Here is a 17100-nt window from a genome sequence, read left to right as displayed (position 1 = left end):
TCTAGATAGATAGACATATAGATAGATAGATAGATAGATAGATAGATAGATAGATAGATAGATAGATAGATAGATAGATAGATAGATAGATAGATAGATAGATAGATAGATAGATAGAATAAGAAAAAACAATGATAAACAGATAGATGGATGGATGGATGGATGAATGGATGGATGGATGGATGGATGGATGGATAGAATGACAAAAACAATAATAAATAGAACAATAGAATAACTGAAGAATTGAACGATAGATGGACAGACAGATGGATGGATGGATGGATGGATGGATGGATGGATGGATGGATGGATGGATGGATGGATGGATGGATGGATGGATGGAATGACAAAAACAATGATAAATAGAACGATAGAATAACTGAACAATTGAACGACAGACAGACAGACAGACAGACAGACAGACAATAGTACGATTGAATATTAGACAGATAGAACGACAGACAGATAGAACGACAGACAGATAGAACGACAGACAGACAGATAGAACGACAGACAGAACGACAGACAGACAGATAGAACGACAGACAGACAGACAGAACGACAGACAGACAGACAGACAGACAGACAGAACGACAGACAGAACGACAGACAGACAGACAGACAGACAGATAAACAATAGTACGATTGAATATTAGATTGATAGATAGAACGACAGACAGACAGACAGACAGACAGACAGACAGACAGACAGACAGACAGACAGACAGACAGACAGACAGACAGACAGACAGACAGACAGACAGATAGATAGATAGATAGATAGATAGATAGATAGATAGATAGATAGATAGATAGATAGATAGATAGATAGATAGACAGACAGACAGATAAACAATAGTACGATTAATATTAGATTGATAGATAGAACGACAGACAGACAGACAGACAGACAGACAGACAGACAGATAGACAGATAGACAGATAGATAGATAGATAGATAGATAGATAGATAGATAGATAGATAGATAGATAGATAGATAGATAGATAGATAGATGTGACGTGAGTTTGAATGAGCTTTACAGATTAAACCCAGTGAATATTAGTGTTGCAGTGACAGTCGTGAGTTTAAGAAGCATCTGAAAAGGCTGAGTAAAAGTGCTGATTCTAGAGCCGACACAGTCTGTCTGACCCGATGAAGCCCCCCACTAATCCATCCATACAGTCCCTCTTTACTGGGACGACACATCTAGGATTTCTCTTAAGACAGCAGTCACATGACTGGGATTTGGAGAGGAAAGCAGCCGGGTGGCGAAGTCATTCATGAGGAGATTAATATGAACAGTGAAAGTGAGTTTGTATATGTGTGTGTGCGTGTGTGTGTGTGTGTGTGAAAGAGAGATGTAGAGGGAGTGGGGACTTACATTTCAAAAGAACGGCAAAATAGAGAAAGAAAAAAAGTAGTTTAAGAGTGAAAGTAAACAATTTCAAGAGAAACGACTGTGGGATGACCTTAATTAGAGGCAGAAAGTGAGTGATGTTTTTAAAAGATTAATTCTTGAAGCATTTTTGAGAGAGCAGGGGGAGGAATTGCTAAGATATTCTAATTAGCTCTAAATAATTCAAAAGCTAATTGGATAAAATCACCTTATAGGATATTACATTAAAAAGAGGCACTTTGAGTAATTATGCAACTAATGAAAATAAGAGGAAAAAAACACAAAGGCACAACCAGCAGGGCTTAACAAACTAATTATCTGTGTCTGGTTATTACTGATGGAAATAGATTGTCACGGCAGGCACTGCTGATGTATTCAGCGGAGTGACAGCGCTAAGCTACGGTAGCTGCATGCTCTGTGCAACGCAATCAAAGTTCATGTGAACATACAAATGCCTGAGGGCCACTCGAACTGTTTTCAATATCAGTCAGAGATCAGAGAGACACTGTTAGGGGGCAGAGACGAGTTCAATTAAGGTTGAGAGTAGGTCACTGCTTAATACTGTTCAACTGCACTTTGTCCACTAAATCATTTTTAAAATCATGTAATAACATCAAAAATCAGATCTAGATTTATTTTATAGTTTTATTTTAATAATAGGTGTAGTAGTGAGAGCTCCTCTGTGGGACTCGAGACCGGTGAGTGGCGCAGGTGTCGCTCATTATCATTAACTCCACCGGCCTCGTTCCGCTCCCACAGCTCTCGGCCCCGCCCCACTCACTACTACAATGGGGTTCAAACAATATTGGACCCCACTGACTTTCACTGTATGAAAAAATCTAATCAAATCAAGTCGCAAAGTAAAAAAAATACATAACTAAAAATAACATAAGAGTGAGTAAAGAGATGACAGAATTAAAGTAGGGACATTTTGTTAACAAAATTAAATACTTAACTTTTATATTGTCACTGTACTTAAGCCAAAGCTAAATATTTTTAAATTTTATTTTAAAAATATTTACTTTGTAGTCTGACATTTTCCAACCTACTAGACATACAACAATGAAAAAAAAAAATTCAGTTCAGAATCATTTGTACAGCACTTTTAACAGTGAACAAACTTTAACAATCAATATAATTAACTTTATCTTTATTATAATCTACCTCAAAATTAACATAAAAGGGTTACTCCACCCCAAAATGAAAGTTTTGTCATTAATCACTTACCCCCATGTCGTTCCAAACCCGTAAAAGGTTTGTTCATCTTCAGAACACAATTTAAGATATTTTGAAAGAAGCTTTTACGGGTTTGGAACGACATGGGGCTAAGTGATCAATGACAAGATTTTCATTTTGGGGTGGAGTAACCCTTTAAATATTGACTGTATTTAAAGGGTTACCGTGTGTCTTTTTCACTCAAACTTTCCATGGACCCTCTAGCATAACCCTGCGCATCCCCAAAAGCATCCCCATAATTTAGATCAAAAAATGTAAAAGTCAGAAATTATATTTTATTGTCATTATTATGCAAGTACAGAGCTCTTCTAAAGCAACTAAGGAGAAGATTACAGAGAACCGCACAGATTCCTTAACTGAGGGACCCGTCTAGAAAGCAGTGGGCGCAGTTTATGAATCTGTGGGTACAAATGACAAAATTGAGGTTACTGCTTACTAATCTGTGAGCAGTGAGCACTGATTGTTAAATTGAGGTTACAGTTTGTGAATCTGTGGGCACTGATTACTGAATTTCATAATTCAGAGAGAAACCTGATGTATGTCTAGCAACAAAGCAGGTGCAGGCAGCAGGGTGTCCAGGCGGCTGTTGTGTGCTGCTCACCCATGCTAACTGTCAAACACATGAGAAACGAGCTCATCCTCAATATTGGGCATGCCATAATTAAGCCCTAACCCTGTCTGAGAGGATTTGTCAAAATTGAAATGGAGGGTGGCCTCTTACGCATTCCCTTTCTTTCAATCGCACTCCTCTCTCTCTCTCTCTCTCTCTCTCTCTCTCTCTCGGTCTCTAGTGGCTAATCAAGTTGAAGCTCTTAGGCAGATTAGTGCTTCAGTCCTGCCTCTCTGATGTCCTTCAAATTTGCAAGCACATGCATGAGTAAAGAGACCTGAGGCACTATGCGTCCTGTGATGGTATCTTTTAATGAATGGTTTGGAGTACGAGGATTTTGGTAAATCTTTTAATGCAATGCTGATCAATTCTGTGGGAATTGATTATTGGGTTGAACCAGGATCTTGGTTTAAGGCTGAGCAGTTGAGCATCTTATAAGAAGTTTGCACCTCTTCAATTTTATAAGATGTGCACAGAGTGTTCTCTGTGAGTTAAAGGAACCGTTCACCCTAAAATGAAAATTCTGTCATCATGTTGTTCCGAATCAGTTTGAATATCTTTTGCACGTAGAACACAAAAGGAGAAATTTTGAAAGCATGTACTGGACGCCCTTGTCCATACAATTACATTGAAAAAGGACTGGAGGTTTCAAGCCTAAAACAAAAGACACAAAGTGGTCCATATATAATAAATTTAAGCGTGCTATGTTTCAAGTCTACCAAAGTCATATTATACCTTCAAATGAGAAACAAACCAAAATTATTCACTAACAATCTTCCCCTCCAGTGAACTCCAGTGAGTTCCAGAGTCTGATTCTATTATGAATCATTCAGAATGGTTCTTTGAACTGGATCAACTGAATTATTAAAAAGATCTGGCTCAAATGAATGATTCTTTCATGAAACCACTATCCATTCATTTTCCTCTTGTGTTCCACGGTTCCAAAAAAATAATGTTTGAAATTCGATTAAAGTGAAAATTCATGACAGTATTTTCATTTTTGGATAAATTCATCTTTATATATGACTTATTGTCATTAAATATATAACTGTCAATAACTACTGATCCATTTAATCGACAAAGACAATGGTAATAATGAGCATAAATTATATTTCTATATATGATGAGTGAGATACAGCCATAATGCAGGAACATGTTCAAATGTTAATGCTTCACTGAACATTGCAAACTCTGCAAAGCACAGTAATATAAAAACCTTCCAGTGGGCATTTATGTTCTATCAACATACAAAAGGCTGTAAGGCCTGTACACCTAATTGCTTTTCATTATCTATCATGGACCTGTGGGCGTATTCTCTAATACTCTATTGATACTTCTATAAAGGAATGAGAGGAGCGATAGAGGCGGTGTGTAATTCTCATTCTGTGTTATCATACACATGCTAAGAATTAATCCGAAGCCTTTGGGCTATGAATTATGGAGCTGGAAAATCACTGCAGATGATTTGCATTAGCGATTTGGTGGAGGGCTAGAGAGATATTTTGACCAGAAACACCTGCTTGAAACAGTGATCACTAAAATAGCACATACAGTTTCTCTTCAGTCTAAAATCATGCTGTCAACAATATAAGAGTCACATTGATTTCCTGCTATTTGGCACATGCATTCTCAAACTTCTCCCTCAAATACTTGAGAGTGCTGTCACCAAGGCAACATCATTCAGCAGCAGGATGAGGTTAAAGGGCAACAGCAAAGAAGTGGGAACAGCGGGTGCCAGGGATGGCGTGGTGGTATTCGGCTATTGAACAAATTATTTGGATTTACAAGATACAATGAATGTAATTGATTCTGACAGATGTAGAACCAGTTCAAATAGTTCTCTATTTTAAATTTTAATTAGACGATCTCCATTTCTGTCCTTCATGCACACACATTTCATTAAAAAAGTCTCATGTCTATTGAAGCAATAGGATCATGTCACATCTCTTTCATACAACAGGTCCAATTTAATACATATACGGCAAGGTTTTATTTTCATCTCTTCAATGCAGTCCACTGAAAGCTAAATCTTGATCTGATCCAGATGACATTTTCTTTTATAATTTTGCCTTTAATAAACTATCACAAAAAAAAATTATTCACAAATTTATCTCAATTTAAATTAAATTAATTTAACAAATAATACAATTTATATAAAATTAAAAATGTTGGCAACTAACTGAAATACATAAGTTTAAGTCCTAAAATGACTAAAAATGAAATAAAAATAAATTACAGCTAAATAATATATTATTTTAAAAACATGTTAAAAAAATGGCTATTGCCATTTTATTAGTTTTTGTCATAGTGCTGTTCAAAAGTTTGGGATCAGTAAGATATTTAATGTTTTTTTTTTTTTAAGAAATTTCTTATGCTCATAAAGGCTGTATTTATTTAATCAAAAATACAGAAAAACTGTGAAATATTATTGCAATTTAAAACAACAGTTTTCTGTTTTAATATATTTTTAAATATAATTTATTCCTGTGAAGCAGAGCTGAATTTTCAGCATCATAAGTCTTCAGTGTCACACATCCTTCAGAAATGATTGTAATATGCTGATTTATAACCAATGTTGCAAACAGTTGTGCTGCTTAATATTTTTTGGGACCTGTGATACTTTTTTTCAGGATTCTTTCATAAACAAAAAGTTCAAAAGAACAGTGTTTATTCAAAATATAAATTTGTGTAACAATACTACTATTAAACGTTTAGGGTCAGAACATTTTTTTCTTTTTTTAAGAAATTAATACTTTTATTCAGCAAGGATGTGTAAAATGGATAAAAAGTTATAGTAAAGACTTATATTGTTAGAAAAGATTTCTATTTTGAATAAATGCTGTTCTTTTTAACTTATTCATGTTATGAACATGAAGCCAATTGTCTGCTCACAAACCTCTTCAAAGTTTATTATTACATCCACACATTATATAGTTTTATTGCAAGGGGTGTTGCAGTGGTATATCCAATGAGAATTTGCATTACATCTGTGTGGTACACAGGCCAAGAAATATACGTTATATAAAATGGAAGTATGGACAGGAAGTTCTGGACATATCAGGCGTACACTTGGCCGAGGATACCTTTTCTCAACCGAACTATACAGTTCAGTTAGTCTGAACACAAAAACCTGGAGCACTTCGGACCCCCTCCACTATTTCACCATTTGAACTCATGTGGAGAGATACCTATATGCGCATGCGCTCATAAAAGAGAAAATATATCCATAGAAGAAAGAACACAGAAGGGAGGAAGGAGTGAGACAGAAGAAAAGGAGTGAGAAGGGAGGAGGGATTGCAGAAACATCTGGCAGAGAGCATGATATAATCTAAGAGTGTTTATACACCAGAAAGCATCTATCCATGCAGTAGCTGTTTAAAAAGGAGTGGAAACACTAAACTTGAGGATTCCTGTCAGAGAAGTAATCAAAGCATGAACTAATTCATAAGACTGTCGTCTTGAAGCACACTGATGCTGTGAATCTCACTGCCAACTCTAACTGACAGGTCCAGTATGTCCATGACAGATGGTAATGAGCAAACAGATAAATAAATAACGGCTAGAGAGCATAAGAACGTCAAATCTTCTGTGGTTAACATTTTACGCTGGTGTGCAACCTAATACAAAATGCCACGTCAAGACGTATTCCCCACAGATTGATATTTCAAATGAATTTCCTGCTCCTCATCACAGAAGATTAGCCAAGTCAGGTCTTGGTGATCATACTGGAATTATCTGGAGTGGAGGCTAATTAAAAAAATGGCTTGACCAGTCACTCTTTACACACAAATCAATATGCCATCAAGCTATTATTACACGCATATCATGTGGCCAAATCCTTGTGTCCCGTTTGTCATGCAAATTTATACAAGCACCTGTCATTGGGTAAGCTTTTAATAATCTCCCTATTGTGATAATAGAAATTTAAATGATTTAACTGAATATTTTTGGTTCAATACAAGTTAAGATCAACTGACAGCACTTGTGACAAAATGCTGATTACAAATATATTGTAATTATAACCCTTCTTTTCTTAAAAAGAAAAAAAGTTGGGTTACAATAGTGTTTTTATATAATCATAACCTGTAAATTCCTATTCTGTTAAGTCTAAAAAGCTGTTTTATTGTAAGTACAATATTACACAAGACGTTTTCATTACAAAATGCTGTACTGTTTCATAGTTGTCTATAGGTAAATCCTGTCAGCAGACTGACTGTACCCTGGTAGAATGAGGCACAGTAATTTAAAGAGGAGATTAAAGTGTATGTTCACGTTGGACCTGGACTGGTGCCACCGGTCTTGTGACAGATTAATTCTGCACTTTGGAGAGAAGTGGCTATAACAGGCTTCAGATGCTTTTTTCTCTCACACATGAATGAATGTATGTTGGTTCAGAAATCTCACACATGACTCAGCTCACCTTTGCTAGATGAGAGTTGATCCATTTCGTGAATGTTCGCTTCTGCACAGCTTCCTGCTCATCTAAAGGAAAAACAACACACCAGAATCCTGATTAACAAAACCGATCTTAAATCTTAAAGAAACATGAGACACTACTGTATGACCCATCAAGAATCACAATAAAAGCCAGTTCTTTTTTATTTTGACCAAAATATATGCATATTTTCTTTAAAAATACACTATGTTTTGACAAATATTTTTAACTGATATTTACACTTTTATACATACAGTATTTATTTTTGGCTCTATAATATAGAGTGCACTGCTAAATAACACAATTTGGTGTGTTTCTCTATAAGAAAATTACTTAAACATTAATTATACACTAAATATACATTCTCATGTGAGCAACATATTTGAAATGTTATACAAAGTTATACACAGCACAATTTTTTTTAATTAAAATTAATTTTAGACCATTTAGATGGAATAAATAATAATAATAATAATAATAATAATACGTTCATAATGCATTATGGTTTTTGGAGTCCAGTGATTTTTATCATGGGTTATGCATATAGGTTATGAATATTGGCATTTTTCATTCAATTTATGTTATCATCAAGTGATTTCTTTCGATACTTACAAATAAGAAATTATATTACAAATCAGAAGGAAAGGGAAATACTTAAAAAAGTTCCAACTAATGTGGAACAGTACTTCATCGATAAAGAAACAAAAGACGTGTCACACATATACAGCAGACTAATGCTTGATTCAACAGATAACACACTTAACATAAAGGCAAAGTGGGAGTCTGAACTTAACCAAATTATTGAGGACGAGACTTGGGAAACCATATGTACAGAATGTCATAAGTGCATCAATAGTCATAATTGGAAAGAGTTTGACTGGAAAACAAAAACTAGATTTTTTAGAGCACCATTTGTGATATCAAAATTTGTTAAGTGTCCAGAAGCAGAGAAATGTTGGAGGGGGTGTGGGAAGGTAGGAGATCACACACACATATTTTGGGAATGTCTGAAAATATTTACATTTTGGCAAGGGGTAAAGGTTGAGATTATGAAAATCCTTCATATAGACTTGCCATTTACTCCCATTTTCTTGCTCGAAGGGATATCCCAGGAATTATGTAGCAAATACCACAAATATATTTTACACATACTCTTATTAAGTGCAAGAAAAACCATAACAATTAACTGGATGAAGCCACACCATCCAACAATGGCCCAGTGGATAGAAAAACTTGAATCTATTTATTTATAGAATGGAATATATGACTGCCCAACTCCAAATGAAACTGGACAATTTTATACAACGGTGGACACCTGTTACTATGTATCTGGACGCACTGAAAATGAACTGATCAGTAAGGAACCTTGATTTATTCCCTGTTGTATTATTTGACAATGTTGTATATGTCTTCTTTCTATTCTTCTTACTTATTTGTATTATTATTTATTTTTCTTTGAGCCGCTGCTGGTGTCAAGGAAAGTTTGGTTCGTTGTTTATAATTTGATTTAATGTATAAAAATAAAGTAAAAATATATATATATAAATAACAAAACAAAAAAAAATTGTTGGTTCAAAACAAAAATACTTAAATACAGCCACCAGGACAAAATGAAATGTATAGACACATTAAGTGGGACCCCCTCATAACAAGGTCCAGAAAACACTGAATTCGAGGGTCGCCGTAACATTTACTTAAATCTTCTGAGCAGTTTAAAAAACACAGAAATTAGTTTTGTAATTATTTTAAAGAGCAGACACAACAGAATAAATCATTTGTCTGAGGAGATAACTAGTTAAAGGTTTTACCCAATTTTCACAAGCTCACTCACAATAATATTTCCTACTGTATCCTGTAAGCAAATGAAAGCAGCATAAACATGTCAATCTCGAAACAAAAGATCCAGCCCTGATTTCTGAACTGCAAGGTAACAGTAATATCCTTTCTCCTAACAGTTATATCAGCAAGAGATGACAACTGATGCAGAGCCAACATCTTTAATGAAAGCACTGTCTGATGGATTACACTGAAGCCGGTCACTATGTCACACACCGTCTGTGCGTGTGTGTGTGTGTGTGAGAAGGGGACCAGGCTCATGCATAATGCAGACCACATGTGCCACTGTCATTTGTGCTAAAAATCTAGTATTTTGTGAATTAATGGTTCGATCAAGTCTGTTTCAGAGCTAAAGCAATCAAATATTGATGAGAAGAGGAGTATGATAGATGGCAACAAAAAAGATTTGCAGCTGCATTGGTGTGTGTGTGTGTGTGTGTGTGTGTGTGTGTGTGTGTGAGAGAGAGAGTGTGTGCCCAGCCCACCATCATAAGGACAGGGTGACTTTGAGCGGAAAACACAGATGCAAACTCACTGCATGTGCATTTGACACATATACACCCACAAAACATCCCCACTGCACCAATATAACAATAACCAGGCATCTTTTTTCAAATTCCTAATTAAATTTCCAAAATAAACATGATTAATCAACACTTCCTTGACTGTCTCTCTTGCACAATCAGAAATGATCCACAGCACATCCAAGAACCTGCTGAGCTGCCCTACAGATGCCAAAAATCAAAGTTATAAATAAAACAAAGATTACTGGAAAACGTTTTACATGAAAATGCGATTTCATTCTTTCTAACTCAAAATTTCACAATTACTTCAATGTGTTATTAGCTGTTTTTTGTTATTAATTGTCAAATTTACGACCAATTTTACGACCAAGTGCAAACTGTTTACATTTTTTTCACTGCACAGAAGCACATAAACAGTCATATGCTGTCAAATATGCAAATCTGACAAAGTATTGCATATAAAATGTTAAAATCACTTAGAAGCACATGTCCATCACTGACATCAGATGCATTTGTAAACAAGTCTGCCAATCTCTTACCATGCAGGTGTCGAGAAACCCCTTGCACTAAGTTGAGGGATGTGCCAGACTTCTTTTTGGCAGCTATATCCTCCCATCGTCTTGGCACCTTGCCCTTGACATCCATTCCCAGAATGCCTTTGTGATCCTAAATTCATGAAGAGCACATCCACCTGTAATGGTCAAAGGTCATCTACTCTTGACCTTCCTTTTGTGGAGCTTTTGATGTTGCTTGTCAATACAGAGGAAGACCTTCAAGTACCACTACTTTAGGTTCCTTATCTTGTCATACGACATTAAAGGAATTAGAATGAAAATCTGTCCAAGTCCTTGCAACATAATAGAAGAAAGTGAGAATGTGTGCATGTGTGCAGCACCGGTCTCAACATCCTTCTGTCTTTACTCTCTCTCTGCAGGAAGGATTCCTCTTGTGCCTCCAGCCAATCGTTTGTATGGGAATGTGTGACGTCATCACAGATCTGAGCGTATGACGGGAGGGGGAGTGGTGTGCGTGTATGTGTTGTGAGTCACATAGTCTGCCAGCACGCACACTCTTTAAAGACCGAACCGGACAGGACGTGCTCTGCACTGAAATTCCCCAAAATCAGCTGAATTCTCTCTCTCCTCCCACTAAATGTATTGGATTCTAGGGTTTATGAAAAGCCGCTGGCCTGAGCTGATTAACTTTGCCTGAAAACACTGCTCGATCTGATTTAGCGCTCCCAGCGGCTTTATAAAGCTCCTAAAACAGTTTAACAAAACAAACAGCCCTCCACTGCTAGATGCATTATTGAGATGCAACGTGGCCTTTTATGTCACATTGTGCCATAAACAAACATGCTGCATTGCTGGGTTTGTAATATATATGAAATTAATATTTTAGAATGAAATACAGGTTGTATCTTGGCTTGAGATGCATGAAACATATATTTTATAGAAGAGCGAAAACTAGCCCCCTCCATTGTTGCAGGTTTTGAAAATAAAGATAAGAGAAAATGAAAAGCCTGGGGAAAATGATAATCTTTAAAATTACGATAGTTTCATTAATCACGGGTATAATTTTCTCCTTTATTCGTCTCCTCCCAAAAGGGTTTTTAATGATGGAAGTCATTAATATCAAATGGCTGCTGTCATATGCTATCAGTCTCCAGTTTTCTTCCATTCTCAAGCCTTGAATCTGTCCTGCAAAATCTTTAATGAAAATATCTCTCTGACAGGTATGCATGTATTTATTTTAAATACTTATTATAAAATTTAGAATAAAGCAGTAAAGCAGTTGCAGTAAACATGTCAGTATATGTGTGGTCTGTTACATGTATTTATATATTTCTAGTGGCTAATGTTCTCTGCTGACAGAAGATTTGACTTGGTAAGGGATTAATATATATGTGTATATATTTATTGTGCTGTACATATATATTGATATATGAGGAGACAGCAATGCTTTGCTGTGGACGTGACTAGTCTCTGTCCATGGTCCTGAACTAAACTCTGGGTACTGCATTGAGCAAAAACCCCATCATCACTCCATCAAAACAAAAGAAAACAAGCCCGGAAAACAAGAGTAGCATATTTTAATACTGTAAAACTGAGATTAAAAGATATTTATCCATATTTATATACTATACAGCCAAGTCACATTTGAAGGTGATGCTATAGGAGCCCCTTTAAGGCTAAAGAACAATCCACATGAGAAAGACAAAAGACAGCATTTTGGAAAGGCATTCATTCTCAACATGGGATTCTGAGCTATTAAAAGATGGTTGTGTGAAGGCTGAAGGCTATTCTGGACTAAAGATCTGCAGAGGTTAGAGTACAAACAGATGCTAGGTTAGTGTGCCTTATACCTGAGGCTATCCAACTAACCTCATGGGTCTCCCTCTCTAATGCTCGAAAAAGATAGACTCCAGTTACAGAAAGAAAGAAAGAAAGAAAGAAAGAAAGAAAGAAAGAAAGAAAGAAAGAAAGAAAGAAAGAAAGAAAGAAAGGCACTACACCACCTAGTGGTGTGCTTAAGAACTCAAAATATACATTGTTATATTGTTGTTGAGGCTTTAGTTTAGAGGAAGCTGTGCAGCCGGACTAACTGTAAATGTAGCACTCTCTACCTGGTGATTTCCCAAGAGACATTTTTATTCTATGCTTGGCAATGAATTTCCTTTTTGTTATTTATGAATGTACACATAATAATTGACTAAAGAAAACAAGTCCCTCTTAAACCAGATGTGCAGTATTCATCATTTAATTGTACTTATATTTTTACTTTTGAACATGATGCAATTTTAATTCTCAAGTTATTCAAATGAACTGAAATTAAAAAGTGTCTCAAGACAAAGAAAGTTTGTCAAGATAAACTTCGAATGATCATTGTTTATATGACTTACAGTCAATTTTTCGCTATTTTAAATGATCATTTTATTATATCACTGCATTTCATGAATTTAGCGGAAGAACATTTTTTAGAACCTGCTGAATTTAGTTACATTCCACTTTCTGTATATCGTAAACTCCACTCTAATTCCAAATCACTGATTTGAAAGAGAGTTGAAATTCTGAATTTGACACAATCACTTACCACACTTAAAATCAGAGGTTTCAAAATACACATCTGTGGATCTCCATTTGACTCCTAAAAAACCTACTTTTAGATGTACATGAATTACCTATTTTTAATCATGTAAAACTAGGAAAAGTAATTAGAATTAAATCACAAGTAACCATAACCTTCACTGTTCTATTCCATCACATGTATAGTGAATCAAGTCTCTCTTTTCCATCAATGTCCAATTCTACCCATCACTACAGCAACAACTCTTTCTGCACATATGGCCATTATTTATATCTCTGGCCGGTGAGTGTGGCTATTAGCACTTCACTCTCACTGAAAACGGAAGTCTTGAGAGTGTCTCCCCGCCCGCGCTTATTCATTCAGACATCTGAATCTTTCAAATGCGAATAATTCTACATCGGCTCCAATCCCTAATGCTGCCAAATTAGCATTACTAATTACAGTCCAAAGACACAAATGATTTTATGAATAACTCAAGATGATTATTATAACGGGAACTTCCTCTCCTGTGGTTTCAGACAATTTGTGCTCTTGACAAGACAGATGTGTACACAATACACCTCAAATTTGGACAGTGTCTAGACGTATTCAGTGAAATAAAAGAAATCGCTTCAAAAGTCAATCACTTTTTCAAGGCTTAGCAAATTTACTTTATTCGGGTCATATGTATTTATTCATTCATTTGATTGTTTTAACATTTTTTTTAAATGTAGACTTGAATATTTTAAGTCAATTGATTTTAGCTTATTTTATTTTTATATTAAGTCAAGTGCTTTTATCCTGACTGTTCAACAAAAATACAACAAATAAACTAATAAAATAATTGAAACTAAATAAAGTTTAAAAAAATAAAAACACAATAAATAAAATAAAAATACAAACAAATAAATAAGCAAAAAATAGAAAGAAAAAAGAAAGAAACTGTGATATAGTGCTTTAGTGGCCACTAGCTCTCAGCGGATGCCAATCATGCTATCTGAAGAGTATTAAAAGATCTCCTGTTGGCTTGTGTAATGAAATGATGTTGTGGTCAGGCACAGGGCAGAAGTAGGTCAGACAGTCTAAGCTTTTCATCCACTTTGAGAAATTCTGAACCATCCCCACATATACTACCCATATAGAAAATCATGCTGTCTTATTGTACATGGTCTGCATTACAATATAATTCAGACACACTGATAAAGTATAGAGGCTCAGTATTTGCATACTCAGGTTATCAAAAGAGCCCACATTCTGTCTTAGATTACATTGAAGCAATCAAAGGTGTACTCACATGCCACAAATCAGGCAACAGTGCAGATTTTATCTACTTCAATAAGTGAACTGATGCCCCGCTGACCTTCAGTATTTGACACAGCTTGCTAGAGGCAAAGTGTCACATTGGCTTTTAGTGACCAGTTGTGTTACTGGCTGAATAAAGCAGCCAAGGTCAACCTGCTCCTGAAAGATAAGACAGTCACGTATCATGAGGATTCTTGCTCTGTCTGCAGGCCATTGTAAGTGTCACAGCTGTTTCTACTAGCTAAATGAGAAGTTAAGCACAATCTAACAGCACATCTAATCAGTTAATGTTTGTGTTGGTCACACACAAGTGCCAATGCAATATCCCCATCATAGGCACTCGATCAGTCCCTCGTCCCAGAATGGCCATAACCCATAGCAGCTGCAAAGAGAACACTCAGGAATGCCCTTGAACCTAAAACGAGTGTAATCACAAGCCCAAATGTTTGGGGTCAGTAACATACATTTTAATGTTTTTGAAGGAAGAAGTCTCTGATGCTCACTAAGACTGCATTTATTTGATCAAATTATTACAATTTAAATAACTGTTTTCTGATTTAATGTTTTTTAAAATATATTACATTCCTGTGCTGGCAAAGCTGAATTTTCAGCAACATTACTCCAGTCTTCAGTGTCACATGACCTTTCAGAAATTATTCTATGCTGATTTGGATATCAAGAACATTTATATTATTATCAATGTTGAAAACAGTTGTGATGCTTAATATTTGGTGGAAACCTTTTTTTTCAGGATTCTCTGAAAGTTCAAAACAACAGCATTTATATGAAACAGAGATACTTCCTAACCTTATGTTTACTGACACTTTTAATCAATATAATGCAATCTAGCTCAATGAAAGTATACATTTCTTTTAAAAAATGTTTCTCACTCCAGATTTATGAAAAGTAGTTTACATACCATGGTCTATTTGGTTTAATTTTGAGATATTTTGACTGTCATACTAACCCCCCCCCAAACACAATTCTCTTCCTGTGATCAGAAATTACTCTATACATCAAAATGAGATAATCTGTCATTTTCTTTCCTTAGCTCTCATACAGATGTTAATTCACACTTGACCAGAAAAAGGCTCTGGCTCTAGTAAGGCAGGTTTTTCTTTTTTTTTTTTTTTTTGGCAGAACAGAGATCATCATGTGCTCATGTCTAACGACATGTCAATGGACCTTGTATTGTATGGGGTACCGCCTCAGTGATTGTGATCCATCACTCTGACTGACAGTCAAGATTACAATGCCATTGGTAACAACATCTTCCTGAGAGCTTCCAGGAAAAGACCAGTGTGGGACCAAAAGCCTAATCTCTGTATATTCTTAACATAATTCTTAAAAAAATACCATATTCTTAACCAGGTCAATTTTTTTTTGCATAAAAACACTCAGCATTTATTTTCAAATGACCATTTATCTGAAAGCTTCAGTCAGGTTTGGAACAATATGAGGGTGAGTATATAATGACAAAAATAAATTTTGGGGTCATCTATGTCTTTAATTTTATTGCACACAGCATCTATTTTGTTCTTTGCTGACCTTGTTTTGTGTTTGCACCTCTATTGTATTATGTCTTTATGCAGCTCAGGGCTGAAATAGAATGCTGAGTCTGTGTGGTGGAATGGAAAGAGAGAGAGATGAGGGAGACACTGATGGAGTAGGACTGCATCCACAGGAGCTCACAGCTCCACGGCGCTCAAGGTGACCGTCTGTGCTCGTGTTGGTCAGTAGAGAATGGGCTGGTTTCTGCCATATCTGGCACATCATTACACAGCCATTGTGGCAGAGTGCAAGAACTGACCCATTTCTCTCCCTCTCTTTCTGTCCTGCTCCATTTCTGTTTGGCACTGTGCCAGTAGTGGTGTGACTAGACTTAAAGAGAGAGAGCTGGAGCACATGAGATGACCTCCATGTGCCTCTTTATGCCTTTCTCTGTGCATGTGGAGAATGCAGTCTTTTAGAAGTGTAGTTCAGCTAGACGTGCACTTAACATTATCATTTACCCACCCTCATGTTGTTCCTCATATGACTTTTTCTTCTGTGGAACACAAAAGGAGAAACTCTGAAGAATGTGCTGGTTGCTCTTTTCCACACAATGAAAGAAGATCTGGAGCTTTCAAAAAGCATCAAAAGCATCTTATAAAAACAAAAGTTACCATGACCAAAAAACCTGACTAGACCAAATGAGTTAACTTGAAACCAATTTAAAAATATGTATTTATGTGTAATGCAAACATTACATTTGAACCCACTAAAAATCCATCATTCTAACATAACTAACAAAGAGACCATCTCAGCAATAGAAAAACAAATATTGCTTTCACAAAGCAACATGGAATTTATTTAGTCTTAATATAATGCAAATTTAAGACAATTTCAGACATGAATCGTTTAATTTTTAGCCATTTATTTTGGTATGTCTAACACAAACAATCACTTAAGTGATATTCAGAGATTTTTTTTTTTAAATTGTACTACATTCTAAGTCTCCTGAAGTCATACACTAACTTTATGTGACAAATAAACTGAAAGTTAAGCTTGACCAGATCTTCAAGTCAATGAGTTTATCAAGAATCGGAGCAATTCTATACATCAACAAATATACTTTCAAACCAGTTTTGTAAACTAGTTTGAACTAAATTACCTGATTAGTTTAACAACAGGCATAAAAGAACAATTAAGTA

At 35.6% G+C, this 17100-nt stretch overlaps 1 protein-coding gene across 1 annotated transcript in view; it reads right to left on the bottom strand.

Annotated features, from left to right (window-relative positions):
* LOC306880358 (nesprin-1-like) overlaps positions 1-1208 on the bottom strand; it is a gene marked incomplete at its 5' end in the record, with an annotated part of 119973 nt that extends 118765 nt beyond the window's left edge. The window contains one exon of the mRNA XM_079433854.1: positions 1152-1208. Coding sequence (XP_079289980.1) covers positions 1152-1208 — 57 coding nt within the window. The remainder of the gene's footprint in view (positions 1-1151) is intronic.
* Between the last annotated feature and the right edge of the window lie 15892 nt (positions 1209-17100).

Source organism: Barbus barbus (assembly GCF_936440315.1).
Source record: "Barbus barbus genome assembly, chromosome: 14".
In the NCBI taxonomy this organism is placed as follows: Eukaryota; Metazoa; Chordata; class Actinopteri; order Cypriniformes; family Cyprinidae; genus Barbus; species Barbus barbus.
This window is presented reverse-complemented; position numbering and strand designations above follow the sequence as displayed.